Genomic DNA, 20,322 nt, shown 5'->3' on the forward strand with positions numbered 1-20,322 from the left:
ACACTGAGACACAGAGACTGAGAGACTGAGAGACTGGGAGACTGGGAGACTGAGACACTGAGAGACTGAGAGACTGAGAGACTGAGACACTGAGAGACTGAGACACTGAGAGACTGGGAGACTGGGAGACTGAGACACTGGCATCGTCCTCTGCTAGTTCTGAGAGCCACGCAGCTAAAGTTTGGCGTGGAAACAGCTGACTGAAGCTTCTCCTGGTCTATAACTAATAACCAGACCAGAAGATCCCTTCGATTTTAGAAAAATACAAGCCTCGCTGTCAGGTAAAGTAGCAGCTCTCTGTCAAGTCATTTCTCCCAACTATAACTGGAGCGGTACAAATTAACAAGACAGCGTTTGAATTAAAACCATCAACTGCCTCATAAACGTAAACAACGTTAGCTTTCTGAAATAGTTCAAGCAGCGACAGTCACCCATGAGAAAAAAAACCAGCCCGGCGCTTCTCTGTTTTCATTGGTCTTCTAACTTTATGTAGACGCTCCTCCGCTCCACCGTCCTCTCATTGAATAAACAAGCCTCTCTATCTACCTCCAAAACTCGGCTCTCCTCTCTCCCCCATTACGGGAGACTATATTGAGAGGCCCGTTGAGAGAGAAACCAATCGTGTGGTGTGTCAGTGGCCCGATAGAGAAGGACCCAGTAATGAAAGGCCTTTTAAGGCTAAAAAGGAAAAGCTAATTATGATAAAGGGGCTGTAAGTTGTGTGGTTATCGCGGTGCTGGGCCTGCTGGTGCAGCAGACTGGTCCCTGACAGTGATAACCAGGCAGAGCGAGACGCCTGGCGCTCTGTCACTGTCACTCTGCTGCTCTGTTCAGCCAGAGATGGATTCACACGCTACAACTTTTATGCCTTTTTTTTTCAAACGCATAAATCAGTTTGCATTCATTGGTCCTTTTAACACCTGAAATGGCAGCCTGCTGTCGTTCTTCCTCCGGGAATTTTTGTTTCTTTGTTGCTCTTTATATGCGTCTGTGAACTGCTAGTATGCAGCAAGCACCGCAGCTTTAACAGCAACAATTAAACCCTCTCAAATAAGTAATAAGGTTGACTGAAAGCTTTCAGGACACCACGCATTTTAAAACACCCTCATCGGTGTGCCCGTGCCTCCATTTTGGGCCAGCTCAAACAACAGCAGGGCGGCGATGCTAGCTTGATACAGAGGCAGCAAGATAGACCTATCAGCTGTCAAGCCATGGGGCACATTAGTGGTAGTGAAGTGAATGAATGGGTACATCCTCCCCCTTGCTCCCCAATTTCTTCTCTAATGCATTATGCATTATGGCTATGCCTTGCTGCTATCTGGCCTCCCCCAAATGTCTTTATTATTAATATTTCCATCCCCCCGCTCTCGGCCTCTGTTATGACACTTCCCTATAAAATCTCACGGAAATTCCAGAAAGAAAAGAGAAGCTCAAAATGAGAAAACAGAGAGAGGACACTTTTAGAGCCGTGCAAATACAGAACAGCAACAATGGTGGGTTTCAATTGGTCTGAGGTGTGCAGTAAATAAAAAAAAAAAAAAAGACCAAATAAACTTGTAATGAGACTTAAACATTTACCTTCCTGGTATTATTTATTTTACTTATCTGGGGAAGAAAGCTTTTTCCTCAAATCATTTTTTTTTTTCAAATCAATTTCAGCCTGAACACGTAATAGTGCCGAAAGAGGAATCAAGCAGTTATCTAAGATATGGCCTGTGGCAGCTCAGCAATAGTCTTAAGTGGACTTCAAAGTGAGCCAGCTTCCAGTTTTCCACAGTTTAAAGACTCCCAGACTGATTTCTCTCCAGCAGAAATCCCCACTCCTGAGTGGTGACAAGCATCTGGAGCTTCTCTTCTACTAATGACCACTAGATGGCGTGGATGAAAAGTAGAGCCCCACTGGGAGTAATATTGAAATCTCATTTACATTCTTCCTTTTTTCAAGAGCATCAGCTTTCAAAATGCATCAGATTATGAGCTATGACATATTTTTGTTTTCTTTTAAGATCTGATTCATTTTCCTGCATCATCATCTTTTAGTGATATTACACTTTATTAATATATGCATGCAATTTCAAATCCTCTTTGTTAACATGTTAATTTTCAATGCATTACTTGCATTTAGGATGCTTTTTATGTACACAATACTTGTTTGTCTTGTTCTATTGATATTGTTTTGAGTCAGAAGTGTGCACATGAATGGACCGAAACTGTTTCTTGTATGTCTGTTTGTACCTGACGAAGATCCAGTTTAGGTTTTAAAAGTTTCACCTTCTCGGATGTAATGAAGACAAACTTTTTAAAGATGACATATTGTGTTTCTGTGAGAGACAGAAATCACTCCATGAAAAGTGCAAACTTCTCCCAACACAACAAGAAGTTCAAAAAGAAGTTTCACCTAATTTAAGTTGTGACTTGGTTTCGGAATCACTATTCTTCCATAAAGATATTAAAGCTGTCGCCAGCGGGGAACTGGAACTTAGAAGAACGTAAAGCTTTTTTCAATCCAGGCTGATGAATATAGTCACAGAGGGAACCAGTTATCAACAGCATTCTGCTCCAGCTGTTCCAACTCCATAACTCCTGTACCACAAAGGTATCTGTTGTTGACTTATTGTACAATGCTACCACCTGCTGGTCATTACACACAGTAGCACCAACTAAATCGGCTTGTGCTCCAGCACGTCTTGAATCAGCTTCAGGAAATGTGGTATCTCACGCGTAACTCACCACTTTGCGGACCCTGGATGTGTCGTCGATGTGAAGCTCCTTGTGCTTCTGCAGTGCGGCTTCTAAAGACCTCTTCATATCCAGCGCTCTTCTCAACAGCTGCTGCTCAGCACCTGACTTGGTGAAGACCTGCAGGCAGAGCAGAAGTAACGGGTGAGGCAGAGAAACGTACTACTGAAACAGTTGGTCGGACAACGAGAAATAAGATGATGCAGGAAGACGGAGTTTGTACATCGCAGATGATTTGTCCTAAAAGCAGAAGTTGCACCAATAGTGAATTATACTATCAGCAGAAGGAGTGATATGTTAGTAGCATTCGCAATCACCAGCTTTACACATTTCTATCCACATGCTTTGATGTTATTTATTACATGTGTACCTAAAGTATTTGAGGCCTTCGTGTCTGCACTAACCTGAACCCAGCCCTGCACAGCTGGTAGGTATTTGGTTGTTATCAATCGATGGAGGTCTCCCATCACAGACACCACCGGCTCATTATCCTCTGTGACATGAAGACCTGCATAAAAGAGAGGAAAATAAATTTAAAAAGTATAATTTACTGAAGCAGCAAGCTCATAAAAATTATTCTGTGTCTAATAAATGAATCCCAGAATACAGAAAAACTCTTACAGGCCTGGAGGGCAGAGAAACATTCACAAAGATTTTGCTAGATGAATTTTCCCATTCATGATGCAGGGGTCATCTGATAGGCTCAGATCCAGGAGCCTGGAAGAGTGGGGGGGTCACTGTCTTACATTTGAACCATCGTGAGATTAATATTTGCAAACTCTAAATTGCAAAAACTTGGACCACCCTTTTGGTTCAACCTAAAATGTACAGGCTTTAATGAAACAAATGTGAAAAGAATACTAGTACTAGTACGTGTACTACATGGCATACAATTACGTGGTACTGTACATGACCCATGAGTGTATTTAGTAGGGTGAAGTAATGTTCAATTTTTTTTGCAAGTTTCTATACTAATGCCAAAACTAAACTTTGTAAGTACCTTACATGAAAAAAAAAAAAAGTGTTTTTCTACAAAACCCTCCAATTATTTTACAAAATAAGCCAAACATCTTGAAACTTAAATATATTCATTACTGTTGTTTGGATATTTTTGCCTTGTTTATTTAAGAGATGGTATAATCAGTGACAGGAGAGAGTCGGGGAATGACATGTAACAGAGTCTGCACAAAGTCAGCAAAAAAAACAGTGTGTGCACATGCTGTAGTGTATTTAGATCAGCTGCATGATGAGAGAGTCACTGAAGGAAAAAGCGCAGAGTGCACATTACTAAAATATATTTACAAACATTCAATGGACTGAAAATAGGCCGGAGGTTAAAATTCATCGTCGGACTCGACGAGTTTAAAATACGATCAACACCTGAGGAAAATCATATTCAGTCCAGGTTCTCACAAAAAACAATGTATATCCAACAAATAGTAGTAATTACTTAGTTGTGAATATGATATACACTTTAATCGATTTTTATAATTGCTTATTTGTCAACTAAATGAACAATATGTTTTCTGTACATTTTGTTAAATTCTATACATATTTTCCTCAAGTACTGTGAACATTCTCTACTTTATAGAACACAGTGGCTCAAATGAAAGAAATCATTTCACGGCCGTATATAGATGATCAGAAACCAGAATACTGTCAGGATAATGCATACATGGATGTGAGTAAACAGGCTTCTCATTCTCCATGTAAACGCCATATCCTGAATATGATCAAAGCTAGGATAAGATAAAAACAACGAGATACGCATCATTTTCTCTCAGAACCACTAAAATGCAAAATGCTGTCTCAGCGTATAAGGATTTAAAGTAGAAACTCAGTAAATATGAATGTGTGTGTGTGTGTGTGTGTGTGTGTGTGTGTGTGTGTGTGTGTGTGTGTGTGTGTGTACGTGCATGCGTGTGTGCGTGTCTGTGCTGTAACCCACCAGGACTGAGGTTGAGGTCCAGACTGTAGGCATGAGAGATGAGCCCCGAGTTCCTGATAAATGAGTCTTCATCACGAGGCCCCTCCTCCTCTTCTTCACTACTTCCATCCTCTTCTCCCTCATCATCATCATCATCTTCTTCCTGTGCACTCTTCTTTTCTACCCCATCCTCCTCCTCATCCTGCTCCTTCTCCTCCTCCTCCTCACCTTCACACCTTTGCTCCTTCTTTCCCTTCCCTCCTTTATCCTCCCTGTTTTTCCTGCCCTCTTCTGTCAGTCCTTTGTCTCCTTCCTTGTCCTTTCCAGTGCTTTCCTTCTTTCTCTCTCTCTCGTGTATCTTTCCTTCTCTTCCATCATCATTCAGGTCTTTGCTGCAGCAGGGCTGGTCATCATCTAATGGACAGCGGCAATTGGTCGTCTGGATGTCTGTGAGGCAAAACTCAGGGAAAAGCAACCTCATACAGGATTCCATCTCTGTCAGCGTTGCTTCGATTTCTTGGGACGACTCTGAAAAAGAAATAATAAAGACAACAAAAAGCTTTTATAAAAGTCAAACCATCTTTATTTCAAAAAAAGCCATTTAAATGCTCCTGATTTGTACTGTAACCATAAACATAAAACAATCTGTAACATCACTTTTGTTAAATAATAGTAGTATTAACAGCATGAAAGAAATGATTAAAATGATTACACAAATGCTTAATGTCATGATCACTAGCAGCAGCGTCGGTGAATACGGTGACAGGATGTTTACCCTCCATGTCTTTGCTTGCTGCCTCCACTCTCTCCTTGTAGATCCTCTCCATTCTCCTCTGTCTCTCCTCCGCTCTGCTCCTCTCTGCTACTGTCCTGGCCTCAGCATCCTGGAAGTCCACCTGAAAACATGAACATCTCACTTACTGTCAATATTTTTACTGAAACTGTAGAAATGACGCTTCATTTCTAAACGTGTGCGAAGAGGCTTCGCAACGATTTTCACATCATCACCAACAAGCCAGACTCTATCCGACATCCTGAGGCATCGTCTTCTCAACTCGATTCAGTATCATGTGGTTTGGAACCTAAGATGTCTAGTTTCATGTATTTACAACGCCATAATCGAACGCTGTCCCCCATCCACTGCTTGTTTACATCACCCTACTTTCCTCTTGCTTAAAAAAAATATATATTTTCCTGCCTTTGTAGATTTGTTGAAGCTTGTGAGTCTCTAAGTTAGTGTTAACAGCACCAAAACATACTGCTTGCATCCTTCAGATCTAACGATCGTGGTGAATGCATTTCCTTTGTGACATTTAAATATTCTGAAATGTGCACAAATGTTTTCCAGCAGGAGGTTTTCTTCTTAACTCCCTTTGCAGCCGCGTTGCTGGTTCACCAACTGTTATTAGAATAATATATCAAAAACATCTGCAGTAATGTGTGCTGTATTGTCTGCATGCGTGTCTTTGTACATGTGCACCAGATACAAAAAACAAACAAACATGGGGCCCATTCATAAACACAATGTTCTCCGGTGATACCGAGGGCCCGAAACTCCAGATGGAAGGTTTCCGTGTTGTGATGTTGCTTCCTGGACTGTAACGCTTTGTGTGGAGGAACAGTTGATTGTGCTCTCGTGTATTGAAGTACCAGAATAAGCCTTTTTCCACCGCTGATCATTTGAAATTTAAAACACTTAGCGCCGCGAAAAGGAGCTCTGTTCTCTCGGCCTGTCTCATCTCAATCATCTTCTGACACACAGCAAAAAAAGAAGCATCTTCTGTCGTTAGACAGTTGAAACGAGTGAGCCAGACTTCCACAATAAGTCAAGTGTAGAAGAGAAGTCTGGTGAGTGATCTGCTGCATGTACATCAAAGATTTATAATAATGAGGTTACTAGAGTGCATGTAAATGGTTTTCGCATGGCGTTTCCATGATATTTCAAGGTTTCTTAGTGACTTAAATGCATGTAGATGCACTGACTGACTTTTAATAAAGAGCTCATGGTCAAAAAGGAAGAAATTAGGTGAAAACTGTACGCAGGTATAACCAAGGAAGTTCCTGTCTCATCATTTCAAAATATCACAACCTTACAGTCTGTACGAATAAAAAAATTAAAAAAAAATTGGGGGTTTGGAGAGTGTTGATTTGTAGTTTAGCTTGCAATCAAAGTTATGATTAAAAGCACTCCACATCTTTCTCACCTTCTTAACCTGTTTGAGGAAGTGGTAACCCAGCGCCAACTTCTTGTAAGCCGAGCCGTAAGAGGTTTGCCATGACTGGATGGTCCGGATGGCCAGTGACCTCAGCTTTCTGGCCACTTCTTTAGGAGGCGGGAGCGGCTGCTCTGTATCTGTCTCCAATGTCAACTCCAAGAAGTCCTGCCGAGAGAGGAGGGGGGAGGAAAGGGAGGATGAGAGATGAGGACACAGGAAGACAGGCTGTTGCTAAAGCTATCTGTAATGACAGAATCTCATTTAGGCTTTTAAATCTAAATCCAACTCAGTTACACGTAAACAACCGTTTGCACACAGTTTGTTTAGACTTTTACAGACACAACTTAGTTGTAATGATGAGCTGACATATTTAAAACAACGACTTTGCTTCCCTTTCTCCAGCCAAACCCCCGTGAAGCTCCAACTCGGGCTATGCCTGTAGTAAAGGCGGAAGGATTTCAACATGCTGATCAGTGATTTTTTTGTTTGTTTGTTTTACATATATTTGTTAAAATTTTTGGCAAACTGCCATCATTAAAAGCACACTGATCACCAGCTCCTGTTTTCAGTGGACTCGTAGACGGACAACTATCAGGGGGATTACTGTGAAACCGAAGGACACTTAAAAACATTATCAGTGAACGTCTTAAGTGCTTCTTTTTGAAGTGTATTTGTGGACATTCATTCACACTCGACATCAAAAAATAATGACATCCTCAGGAAGCATCATTACACGTCAGATTTAAGTGGGTCTTAGAAGACTTTTGCAGTCTTTGTCCTGCTGGATGTCCATATTCATTAACAACCACATCCTGTTATTTCCCAATAATTAAGAAAGATGATTTGGATCTATAGATTTACCTGGAAGTTGTCTACTAACAGCGTCCTGAAATGGTGTGACCTGGTGAAAAGCTCACTGGCTATTTGGAAAGCAGACAGTCGGATCTCCGCGTGTTCCTGGTTTAACTGGGACATCACTGAGTGGTACGCGTGGTCTACGCAGTCATTAGACACTCTGGGAGGAAATACAAACAGTGAACAACGAGATCCCCCTCGTGACTGCGGTTGATGTTGAGTTTGTTCGACATGTTGGACATACTTGCAGATCTTTTTGACCTCCTTCATTTTGTTCTGGTTGAGTTGCGGCTGTCCTGACGTGGTCAGTTCCTCCACCAGCTCGGACAGCCGGTCCCTCAGAGACAACTCCATCACTGTACATTGATACACAAGTGAACACAGACGTATTACATATATATATATATATATACACATAAAATCCCATAGAAGTGCATAAGAGGAATGTGAATCTCGGTGAAAAGGACGTCCGCTTACAGAAGGGAGGAGAAGCACAAAAGAGAAGGACAGAATGATATGAGCGTGTTACAATCTCAGAAAAAAATATTGGATGAAATAGTAAAACTATGTTTTGTCAAGATCTCTGATGGTTATTGGAGGCTGTCTTAACTAGTCAGTGTTACAGTCAGTTTCCTCCCTCTATGAAATCAAACTGTTGATTATGCTGATACCTAATAAACAACTACAATTCATTACACTATGATGTGCTGCATATTATCATAATTATATATAATTAATATATGTATATCATAGAGCACTCTGCTATTTCCTAGTAACACATTAAAATGCTATAGGCTTCTCATCTGCCCACTATATTTACATAAACGTAAATCGGCACTAGTCCGATTTTTACTTTCAAATGTATTAATTTATCCTTACACGTTATATATTTGGACTATTTATATCGAATTTAAACTGACAACAATTCAATCATTCAATCATCAATCTTTTAGAAAGAATTCACTGCGTTGGAGAGTAATCTGTCGGCTGGTACTCAACTGGCTTCTGAATGCTAACAAAATGTAAACACGGGGTCTGTCTGTTAGCCACTTCCCAGCTGGTAACTCGTATTAAAATGAGGAACCTCAAAACATGTTGTAGCTGTTAGCTCCACGAGACCTTTGTGAGTCGTAGTCCATTCATGACAAAGGCCAAAAATGGACGGTGTTTGTTTCTTCCTTGTTTACATACTAACATACTTTTATGGTTATGTAGCTTCGTCGCATTGAACAGGGCAGGCATTTCCGCTAGCCAGTTGTATTACCGGTTTGACTTTTCAAAATAAAAGCATCGCTACTACAAGTGTACCATGGACCATGTATCTGCGGAGTAGTGGAACAAACGTTGAAGATTTGAATGCAATAAACAATAATATCAATAATAATAATAATAATAACAATGCGTGTATTTGTACAATGGTGTTTCCTTTTTGTATACTTTCAAAAGAAAAGAAAAAAACATCTTTATCTATTTTATTTTTGTGTGCATATTTAAAAAAACATTTTCCTAACTATTCCAAAAACTGCTGTGACTACTAAAATTTCCCCACTGCGGGATTAAAAAAGTCTGATCTTATTTTATCTTAATAATAATAATAATAATAATAATAATAATAATAATAATAATAATAATGTGATTGTTTTGAGAGTCTATGTTGATTCTCCTTTATGGTCATTGTATAGGCTGCAGCTTGTGGTGCTGCTGATTTAGTTTAATGCGTTATCCTGAGGGGGGAAACATTCATCAGATCTGAAACTCTTACAGTGTGGTCGTACGTCATTTGGGCCGAATTGGGTTTTGTACCCTCATGGTTGAAATGCACTTATTGTAAGTCGCTTTGGATAAAAGCGTCAGCTAAATGAAATGTAAAAAAAATTCATCAGCAGAACACCACAATTTTTTTAATGATGGATTTATTCTTAAATTAACAACACAAAGTAAAAATATTTTTCCATAACAACCCCCCCCCCCCCCCCCAAAAAAAAAAAAAATTTGCAAAATCTATCCCAATACAACGGATGTAACAGAATTTTTGTTTGGACGATCTCACCTCACAATGACGCTTTGCATTAACTCGCAATACTTTGTTTCCTCGCAATAACATTTGCATTTCCTCTGGCCCATAGAGAAAAGTTGTACTTTGTTATGATTCGTATGTATTATGTAACAAACCTATGCTGCAAGTGACTACGGCAAGAGTCAGCACACACTCCGCTGTGTCTGCATTTAGAAAGAAAACTAGAGGAGCTGGCCCACGAGCTTTGTCACTGCCGGGACCGGCTGTAGCTCCAATTGTGAGCAGCTTTGAAGTGACACAGCTTTCACTGTGACTGTGGCTGTACTGCTGTTGTTATTATTCTGGGTGCGATACATTTGTTATTAATGGGAGTAAGAGTGACCACGTAAAGCAGCTGTGTGTGTGCAGTGATGGCTGTGGGGCTTAGTGTTGTATAGAAACTACTATATTCATAGTCATAAAGCACTGCAGGGTCAAATAGTAGAGCAGCTGGGCCTGTCTGAAACACAGCAGACCCCGGAGTCTGAAAAATAACAATATCGAGCCACAGCTTCACCTGTCAGAAGCTGTACTCACAACCAGTGGCTGTATTCTGTTAGAGATCGGCCTTTTAAATGGAGTAATGAGCAGTAAATGCATAAAGTGTCACTTCATCTCTGCTTCTGTTGTATCTGCTGCGTGTATAACTGGACTGGACCAACACAACAACTGTTCATGAGGATCAGAAGGAATTCAAAACTCATTGCAAGGGAAACACAAAAATTAGAGTGAGTTAACAAACACATCGCAGAAAAGAAAATCCCAGCGTCACCTTTTGGAGTCTCCTTACAATCCGCAGCACTCCTGCACAAACATTTTAAGGCCATGAGCAAAATATTGGTTGAGTTTAGACTGAGTGACGAACCATCGATCCGTCATGTTAGCTCAACGTTTATGTCCACGAACGCATTCCTCGTCCTCGGTTCGTATGCAGTATTGGTGTTCGGAGACTGTCTCCGTCTGTGGTGGGTCGTTGTTTCATGCCCACAGAGTCACACTGTGTCGACAGCTCTCTGCATTACATGCTCACACACACTAAACTGTCTCCGTACAACCTTCTGGTCATTTCATTTTGACGTGCAGCGCGTCTATTAGTTGTACAATCTCCGCAAAGTAGCCATTCTCCTCTCCAAGAGTTATTTCCGACTGGACCATTTCCTGGTACTGATCTCTGAGAGAGAGCAGAGAGTCCAGCAGGGAGCCGTTGGAACGGTACTGATCCAAACACACAGGAGCCATCGCCAACAAAGCCCGGAGAGCCTGCAGAAAAAAACAAAAAAATGGCACAAACTCTTTAGGGCCTGATTTACTGAAGGTTTGCGTGTATAAAATAACGTGCAAACTTCACATCATCTTAAAAAAAATATATCCAAGCAGATCTACTAACAATGTGCAGTGAGGATTGAGTCTTTCAAATGTGCAATTTAACACTCGTTGTCCATTTTGCATGTTTGCCTGCATGCACATGTAATATTGGACGTTTCTACTTGAACATGCAAAATACTGGGAGGAAAACATGCAAATAGAACAATTTAACACCCGCCATGATATTTATTAAACCTGAAAGTAGAAACAGGAGAAGTGATTGCGTGCGTATTTTAGTACGACTGAAAGGAACGTATTAATCAGATGAACATGAGGAGAGACCGCTGCTCTTATTGTGGTGAGAAGGAGACGCAGGGAAACTAAAGAACACGTAGAGAATGTAGTTTTACACCTGTGGAAACATGTTTAAGATGACAGAGGGAAAAATGATTCAAACATCTTCTCTGCCCAGCGATGACATTTGTGAGTTATTGAATGAACGGAATGATGATTGACAGCCAACAACAAGGAGGAGCCACGAAATACCGGTGTCGTGCCAAAATGTGATCGTCTGCCAGTAAACACCGGCGATGACAGAACTTCTAACGACTCAGCATTTTCCTGCCTCTGCGTCATTCCAGCGTATCGCTGCTTGGACATCCCACCCTGTCCCGTTATTCAGGTGAGCTGTCCAAGGTCCTGAATGTGTCCCGCAGAATTCACAGGTAGCTTCATCAGGTTCACGAGCACTCGCGAGGAACTGAATGAAAAGTCACCTGCTCATCACAGAAAGATCTGGACCTGCTGATCGGTGTTTGTTAGAGGATCTCATCCACCGTCCCTCCTGTTTTATTAGCTGATGTTTTATTATATGCTGGGTTTTTTTGGCCTAATATTTTGCCATCTTCCCATAATTTAATCTACTGATCTTTTTGTTTTTCCCACGGTATTGATTTCCTCGCTGATAATCTGCTATATAGCGTTTTGTTCTTGTTATTAATATGAATATGAATATATCAGATTTCCTTTTGCTTTTGCGGTCGCTGTTTTCCATTGCTGGAATCACTTTAACACACACAAACACCTCATTTAAATACAGCGATTTGCACCCGATATCAGAGACGCAATTACTCTTAGTAAATCACCCGCAAAACGGGTGCAAAATAAATGTGCAAACTTTTGGAATAAACACACAATTTACTCCCCTTTATTTGAGATCTTAGTAAATCAGGACCTTAGTGTAAAAAATGAATTTGTCCTGTGAAACTTGGTCATTTAAAGATGCTTAGAATTTGTTTTGTGTGAATAATTAACATTGTTTTACTGTTCATAAACAATACATCTCCAAGCCCACCTTTTCTCTGTAGTCATGCTCCGTGGACTCCAGCAGCTGTGGGACCAAACTGCACCAGCCCTTCTCGAACAGCTCCCCCTGCAGGGACACCTTGGAGTACTGACGCACCCGCTCCTGATGGGCTGCATCCAGGACCGAGTCCAGACCGACCTGGGAGATCAGCTCCTGGTGGAGCAGAGGAGACCAGCATGAGCGTCACCTGACAAGCCAGATTCAACATCCTCCATAAACACCGAAAATCCCTTCTCATGAATACAAAAATAATGAAAGATAAATCTGGATTTTAACCAGATTTACTTGAAATACAGTTTCTCTGTTGTACCTTCTCGCTGATCATGTCGTACAACATGGTGACAATGCGTTTACGCAGAATTCCACCTCCGTCTTCCCGGAACAGGTCTGACAGGACCTGCAGCCCGCCATGTGACAGGAAGTGACGCTGTGCGTAGGGGAAGTGACGTAAGAGGGAGGCCACCGCAAAGAGGACCTAGTGGGAGGACAGTCACACCGAAATCATTACAGGTGAGTTCTAAGTGTTCGTACGCACCTTTACGACAGCACGTTGTAATGAAGGCGGGTGTCTGTACCTTCTTTTTGACACGGAGAGGCTGTGCAGTGGCCAGTGTGGTTAACAGGGTCTGCAGAGCACCGCTCTCCACAGCTTTCACTTGAACTACCGGGTTACTGCAGGATACAAACACAGCAGTGAGAAATCTGACAGTGATATGAAGCACCAGGTCCACCTGATATCATCCCAGCGCAATGAAACAGCTCCATCAGCTTCAAACTAACAGAAGGAGTCAATTACTTTCAAGAAAAATAACAGAAACTGTGATGTGCACTGAAAGTAGGGACAGAAAGAGCTCCAACAATTTTGATATTTGTGCCAAGAAACAAAATGAATTATGCAATTCAATATTATTCAAAAGTCCCTTGAGGTTAGTGCGACGCCATGATCATCCATTCTTAATGTGTTTTATTGACGCCTGACGTGACTTTGTAACATGCAAAATGTAACGCCTACAAAAAAACAACAATTTAAAAAAAAATGTATTTTAAGACACTGGAAGTTAACAAAAGCTCCAGAACTGTTACTGTACCCTGAAAACTATAATATATGTAGGCCATGTACAAAGCCTTTCAAAAAGTAATAAAACAAATAAAAGTCCTTTTCTCTGTAGGTGCCATTAAAATGTCTCCATCTGCAAACCCGAGTTGCTTCTGTTACCTCCCTTCATTCCTGCTGCAGGTTAGTATGTACAGAACTGGTAGCACAATGACTAAAGGGCCCTTTAGACTGAATGACAACAACACTAATGTGAGCTTACTGCATGTAACACTGTGAGATGAGTCTCATTAACTCTGGGTGTAAGTCTGTGTCAGACTATTACCGCATTACTTTGAGACTTTCAGATTGTGCGATAGATTGTAGCGCTACGATACAAGAGAAGAAAGGTATCACATTACCAGCTCGCGACATCGCTCTGCTGTTTGTCACACACACCTCGATCATTTTGCATTCTGTGCGTGTTTTATTTCCTAAACTTTATTGTAAAAATGTCACACAGCATGCTGTATTCCACATCCGTTTCACGTGTTATTCTGATTGGTCGGCTTCAGTCGTAGCCAGGCAGGTGTCATGTTATAAAGGTTTGTCCAGGTATTTAGAAATCGTGAAGGTATTATCTTCGATACCATCAAAAAAAATGTAGCGCATAGTTATAATACAAGTGATGTATTGTAGTGCATAATTTACTTCATCACAGGTCAGAAATGTCAACGTAAAACCCATCGCTTCATGTATTGATTTGTCTTAATGTGTTGACAACAATAAAGAAATAATACCATCGTATATTAGCTCCCACCATATAGCAACGTAAAACTACCTGCACTGCACTTTGAAATTTAACGAAGCATTTAATATTATGCAGTTTGTACCTGGCCAAAGCGGATCCCAGAACGAAGGCCGAGCTCTCCTGTAATCTGAAGTCAGAGCTGTTCAGACCTTCGAGGATGAACTGCAGACCGCCCATCGAGCACAGGCTCTGAGCGTTGTCCACCTGGGGGAAACACGGCGTTAGAGACCCCAACATCCTCCCAGTGTCTGTTTCAGACGTCCGGTGCGTGTGCTACCTGATGCACCAGGTACTCCAGCTCCAGCAGGATGCTCATCTTCTGCTCGGTGGTGGAGTTGCTGCTGTTGAACTGGTCCAGCAGGCGCCTCATGATCTAAACAACAGAGCGACGCGCTTCATTTCGCTGAGACACGTACCGAATAGTTTCAGGACAGATAAGCAGCGTGTCAATAAAAGCCCCCCTCGAAATAATCACATCAAAATCACACCAGAGTTTGCATACACGGCTGCTTTCCGTGAAACGAAGACTGCAGGCTGAACTTCCTGCTGAATCACAGTTTAGTTCAAGTTCACTTAACCACTAATATAGGAAGCTGAATCTACTGCTCAATACAATTAATCAGGCTCGTACCAGAATTTAGCAACAGCAATATTAATATTTCAGTTAAAAAAACCCTGATGCGATATTTACTTATTTAATTTGGTTTTAGTTTTATAGATGAATAAAAAACTTGTCAACGCTCTCTGACAAATTATGTAATGGTGTAACTATTTCTAAATGACCATAGTAACATTAGGACTACAATATATTAGTGGCTAATATTGGCAGATAAGAATCTAATGATATCTTACACCTCTAATGATAGAGGAGTGGGAAGTATGGCCCCAAGTAATATCCCGATATGTCTGGGTATTTTTGTAATAACTACACTTTTAACCTAAAAAAGGAGATCAAATCTGTTATTAATGTGTCTGCATATCAAAACAATTAACTAAACTAAATAAACTATGGTTATTACAAAAAAGTTTATAGTCAATTTATGTATTATTATTTTTTACTTTGGGGGTGGTGAAGACAAACTTTTGGACAAATATATTTAAAAAAAATGTACTTATCAATATAAAAATATATTTTTTGAGTATTGTGTTGGTATCCACGACAAACAGATAATTATTAGTTATTTTTAGTAGCCCTCAAATTCCAGATTGGTGAATCTCAAAAAAAAGTTTCATTTCTTGGGTTTTTGGTCACTTAATGCAGCGCACCAACATTGTTCTTACTATATAAACACGTTTCAGACTTTTATGGCTTCTTACAGTCTGTCCGTGCTCTAGCAAGAAATTATATTTGAGACCATTAGACAAGACGTTTGTACTTCTATTGGTCAGATATATGAGTCACTGACACTTGTCAAATTGACAAATCAAGTAAATAAATGTTTCACTATTCTTACAGAATCTAAAGTCCTTACTCAGCAAATGTAAATATACTGTAACAATTTTAAAAAGTCAGAATACTTGATTGTTTACTGATATTTTCAAATTTCCAGTTTACATATAATAAGAGCAAGGAGAGGATTAAAAAACTAGGGATTTCCTCGGGCTGATCCAAAAATGTCATAATCGATTGGTCTTGGCTAAAATACGCTGATCAGGATGTTTTTGTTTCTTTACTGAAGTCTGTGTTGATGTTGCTGCTGCTGCTCTCCTGAAAAACATAGACTGGAACATCGCTATCCAAACCGGAGTCATAAATCTGACATATAGATTCGGCACACCAAAGACCAACACATTGTACCTGAACATCCGTCTCCACCAGCAGGTCCAGCTGAGCCATGTCTCTCTTTAACTCCTCGAGGGGACGATACTTTGACTCCACAGAATCCTAAAAACACACAACAATGAGAGGATGCATTTAGCTGCGAATGTAAAGTGTTGTTGTAGTAATAAGTAAAAAGGTGCAAACTCTTTCTTCTTAGTGTTGTGACTTTTCTCTGACACAAAATAAGACTACTTTAAGTTGGACGATGTCGTTCTGACCGATGTGCCGTGGACGACTGCAGAGCTCAGAGAGCTTGGTGTGGACGCGGTGCCGCTACCTGACGTTGTGTGTCTTTGCTTGCAGGGTTCAAGTCCTCCTTTATCTTCTTCATGGCTCGTTTCAGCTCATCTGGGCTGAAGGAGGACTGAGTCTCTTCTTTCTCCCTGCAAAGACACACTACTAACTGTTATGCGCTGCGCTAATTACACAACCAACAAGTGAAACGAACTACATCATGTAATAAAGAGTGAGGCGTCAGCCTGGACCCGCACCTGTGCTCCTGGGTCCAGTACTTCAGCTGCTCGTCTCCCAGTCGGACCTCCCTCTCACCGGTCTGCAGATTCAGCCTCACACGGGAACCTGCTGGCACGGCATGACCTACACACACAGACACACACACACACACACACACACACACACACACACAGACACACACACACACACACACACACACACACACACAGACACACACGACATAGATACAAAAAGTAAGTCTATAACAGAAGATTTTTTTTTTTTACTGTACCAACAGTGTGGAAGAACCGCAGTAGAGCCAGAGCTGCATTTCTTATTAAATCTTCCCAAAAATCACTAAAAACATCGGCAGTTTAATGACTGCTTAAATAATCATATTACAAACTGTACTACAGGAAACAGACAGTTGTGCTCTCGCAGGTCAGTTTGCCTCTGTAGGCACTAACATGAGGGAATCACACTTCTACACACATCTATGTGACCTCCTATTTATTTTACTTTTATTATTAAGATTATTATCATTGTTCAAACTGATATTACTGTTTTCAGATGTATAATATTTATATACAGTGTAGTTATATTTACAGCACCCACGAAGGGTCATGGTGGATTGTTTTCACCACAACCATGTCAACTAACTGCAACACAAAAATCATTATAAACGAATGTGTCACAGACAGACTCAGAACAGCTGAAGCACAGCATGGCTACACATACAATCACATACAATCACACTGTCAGTACAGAAACATCCAGTGGACAAGTACCAGGATGATGCACTCAAAATGGTGCAAAAAAAAAAAGGAAAAAGAAGTATGAAACTTTGGACTCTTTCCACCCTAAACAGTAGCCATCTTGGCTACGCAAAGGAAGGGGCGGGGCCACTGACGTAAAGGATTTTCAAATTAAGGTGTCTGAAGAAGCTGCAGCTGTTCCTGAACACAAAAGTGTTTCTTTTGCGCTTCTGCTGCTGCACAGAAGAATCAGTGTGTTTATTGAGTGTGTTAAACAGAGGGCACAAGCTGGGTAAAATAATTAAAGCTGCGGATATTTTGGCAGGTGATGTGTTCACATGCTGAAGTCATTTCCAGTCAGTGTGTGATTTGACCCCGAAGGTTCAAGGGAACACAAAAGCAGTCCAGAAAAATTCCCCACTGTGACACTTAGGGGACTCTATGTTTTAGTTCTGTCATTATCTGGATCATTATCTTAAAAATTATTCTGTACGTCTTCAAAGTTAATGTCAGTATTCATACAATGCCTTTACAAAACTATATCTGAATGAATGCATCGAAAACGAATGGGTATATTCAAATATGGGTACATTACTTGGTTTAAGTGTCTGCCACTGCTCAGTAGGTTGGACCACCTCCAGATCTCCTTCATCATCATCATCATCATCATCAACTGTCACCTCCTCTTCAGCACCACCGACTCTCTCTCCTCCATCTGGGTTCTCCACCACAGTTAAGGCACCGTCAGACTGCACACAGACAAAAAGTAGAGACGGAAAATAAATTGCATCCTCTGTAAAGTTTCATTTTAACTGATTTAATTTATCAGATATCATGAATGCATGTTGAATATTCATTTTCTAGACTGGGATTGCATCACTATTACTGAATGTTGCCTCTGTACTGTCCAGCTGAAGGACACTGGTTTTATTTCCACTTCTCTCTTGTGATTAAAGAAACTCTGAGGATCTGTTTATTTCTTCATGATCGACCTCCTGCAGATTTTTATCACATTTAAAGAAATATTTAAATGGTGAAATACTTTCCTAACACAGAAAATAAATAACCTGTAAGGATGGTATGTACACAGGTTTAAGGACTGTGCTGAGTCAGCACTGAGTAATCCCTCCTTTGGCTGTTATCACATGTAGAAAACACTGTTTGAATCCAGCAGTGTTTCTATTCTTGATTTATGTTTGCAAACTGCTTTACGTTTTGACATATTTTCAAAACTTTTCATCCCTTCAGGAACTGCATGCCAATCAATCAATTAATCCCCTTCTGCAAGAGGCTGAGGTCTGTCCTGACCAAAACCTCACACCTCAAGAATAGTTGCTTCCTGACTGCAGCTAGTCTAATCAACTAAGTCCAGGACATAAACTCCATCTAACTAACAGCCTCCACACATCACATGTAAAAACTATAATCCTATATTGTAATCTGTAAACTAATTACATGTAACATAGCATGTTGTATGAACACAATCATTTGTGTTATTAGACTTCCACATGCTCTTTTTTTACATCCGTTAATATTGTTTGTACTTGAATGTAAAATTGTCTTTTGTGTTCTATTTGTTAGCATCCTATAGTTAGTTTTTTTTTTTATTGCAATGCTCCACTACATCACGACAAATTGATATGCAAAAACATACTTGGCAATAAGATAACAGAAAACAACTCAATCAAGCCCAAGGACAGCTGGATAACTCCTTTCCTGAGGGTCAGCAACCAGTTTGAGCAAAAACCTTTTTTTTTTATATAAGGAATTTGTTTCAAGCTGTAGTTCCAACATGTGGCTCGGTTCTCAAGATAAAGTTTAACTACAACCAGGCTAGTATCTATGAGCTGCTGTCAAATCCAGCCTCAGCCTCTGTGACCTTTGGCTGTGGAAGACAACCTGTTACTTGTGTATTACACTCCTTGTATTGACACCAGAAAATAAACTTGTGCAACCATGTTTTTTTTTTCTTCCATTTATTAGACTTGTAGTTGATGTATTCTTTTAAAAACAAAAATGCAAAGACAAAAGTAAAACACATGGCATACATTTTGAATCCGGTAAAGCTCACCTTTTGGCCCACAATGCTGACTATGTGACAGAAATGCAGCAGCAGGAGGACAAACAGGGTTAAGCAGCTAAATGAAGCTCCTCCAAACTGACTGGATATAAACCTCATGGTGACTGAAACACAGGAGACACGATGCTGCATTAGTATCATTAAGATTCAACACACAGGATGACTGCCTGACCACGCCAAGCTCCATTCACAGATCTGATGTTTTAACGTCGCTGGAAAAATAGAAGAGATATCTTTACATTCAATACATTCAAATACACTGTCTGCCAGATGGATGTTTGAAGAGCTGTATGTATGGAAGAATAACAGTCTGACTAACATCATTTGAAACAGGTGCACTGAGCATTAATGGCTCCAAATCAAAATGCATTGACAAGATGACCAACTAAGTGTAAATGGACAATTACGTGAGTGCTCCAAAAACCCGGAGACCCCAGTTAGCAGGATGTTTGCTGGGATAACGCTTGTACACAGCCAGTCTGTGGATACGACTCGTACCCTAGCAGCTGGCATTATAAGGTCTGCAGCTGAAGACAGTCTGAGGTCAACACAAACTCACCGGTTCCGGTGAAGTGAAACGATGACGGGGAGACAGGAGTCGTTTGCCTTCTTGTTTTGTGCCTTCATTTGTTTTTAACAATACAAACATTCAGACCGTTCCCGCATCGTTCACATCTGAAGGCTTCTGTCACGTGCGTTCAGCTCTCACTGGTCCCTGATTGGTCCACGTAAAGCAATCTTCTTCTCGATTCGCGGCAGTGGTTGTTAAACAACTGAATTACGCAGTGCTGCCACCTGCTGGTGTCAAATGTTATCGGGTACAAGTACATCCCCATGGGAATTGTTGACTTCAACACATTTGAGCAAGCAAACGCTTGATTGTTTTTGGAAACAGTGTCAATTG

General features: G+C 40.7%; 2 protein-coding genes across 8 annotated transcripts in view; both read right to left on the reverse strand.

The window, feature by feature from the left end:
- The window catches only part of uvssa (UV-stimulated scaffold protein A), a 43,376-nt gene extending 34,387 nt beyond the window's left edge, over positions 1 to 8,989 (reverse strand). For 3 of the 7 annotated variants that reach the window (XM_069170796.1, XM_069170795.1, XM_069170801.1), the window contains exons 1-8: positions 8,937 to 8,989; positions 7,982 to 8,093; positions 7,744 to 7,897; positions 6,871 to 7,047; positions 5,442 to 5,562; positions 4,688 to 5,194; positions 3,144 to 3,247; positions 2,731 to 2,859 (exon numbers count right to left, since the gene is read on the reverse strand). In XM_069170796.1, the coding sequence (XP_069026897.1) occupies positions 2,731 to 2,859; positions 3,144 to 3,247; positions 4,688 to 5,194; positions 5,442 to 5,562; positions 6,871 to 7,047; positions 7,744 to 7,897; positions 7,982 to 8,093; positions 8,937 to 8,979 (1,347 nt within the window). In that variant the 5' untranslated portion in view covers positions 8,980 to 8,989. The other 4 variants (XM_069170799.1, XM_069170798.1, XM_069170797.1 and 1 more) reach the window with 4 other exon arrangements.
- Positions 8,990 to 9,717: 728 nt separating this feature from the next.
- sil1 (SIL1 nucleotide exchange factor) lies at positions 9,718 to 20,307 on the reverse strand. Its single transcript, XM_069171460.1, has 12 exons — positions 19,978 to 20,307; positions 19,410 to 19,522; positions 17,934 to 18,087; positions 16,622 to 16,727; positions 16,408 to 16,513; positions 16,107 to 16,193; positions 14,586 to 14,681; positions 14,391 to 14,512; positions 13,040 to 13,136; positions 12,775 to 12,939; positions 12,453 to 12,617; positions 9,718 to 11,053 (listed from the first exon to the last, which is right to left on the reverse strand). The coding sequence occupies exons 2-12, from the start codon at positions 19,515 to 19,517 to the stop codon at positions 10,856 to 10,858; spliced, it is 1,404 nt and encodes a 467-aa protein (XP_069027561.1). The 5' UTR covers positions 19,518 to 19,522; positions 19,978 to 20,307; the 3' UTR covers positions 9,718 to 10,855.
- Positions 20,308 to 20,322: the final 15 nt, after the last annotated feature.

The sequence above is a fragment of the Embiotoca jacksoni genome, unplaced genomic scaffold (assembly GCF_022577435.1).
Source record: "Embiotoca jacksoni isolate LCO1_2020_lvr unplaced genomic scaffold, fEmbJac1.0.p SCAF_5, whole genome shotgun sequence".
NCBI classification, from domain to species: domain Eukaryota; kingdom Metazoa; phylum Chordata; class Actinopteri; family Embiotocidae; genus Embiotoca; species Embiotoca jacksoni.

What these genes read in the sequence shown, in the direction of transcription:
- sil1 (XM_069171460.1), bottom strand. Translation starts at nt 19,517, where the DNA reads ATGAGGTTTATATCCAGTCAGTTTGGAGGAGCTTCATTTAGCTGCTTA. An exon ending in TGGTGGAGACGGATGTTCAG is followed by an intron (nt 14,682 to 16,106) that starts GTACAATGTGTT and finishes TCTGTTGTTTAG; the next exon opens with ATCATGAGGCGCCTGCTGGA. An exon ending in ACGACATGATCAGCGAGAAG is followed by an intron (nt 12,618 to 12,774) that starts GTACAACAGAGA and finishes CTGCTCCACCAG; the next exon opens with GAGCTGATCTCCCAGGTCGG.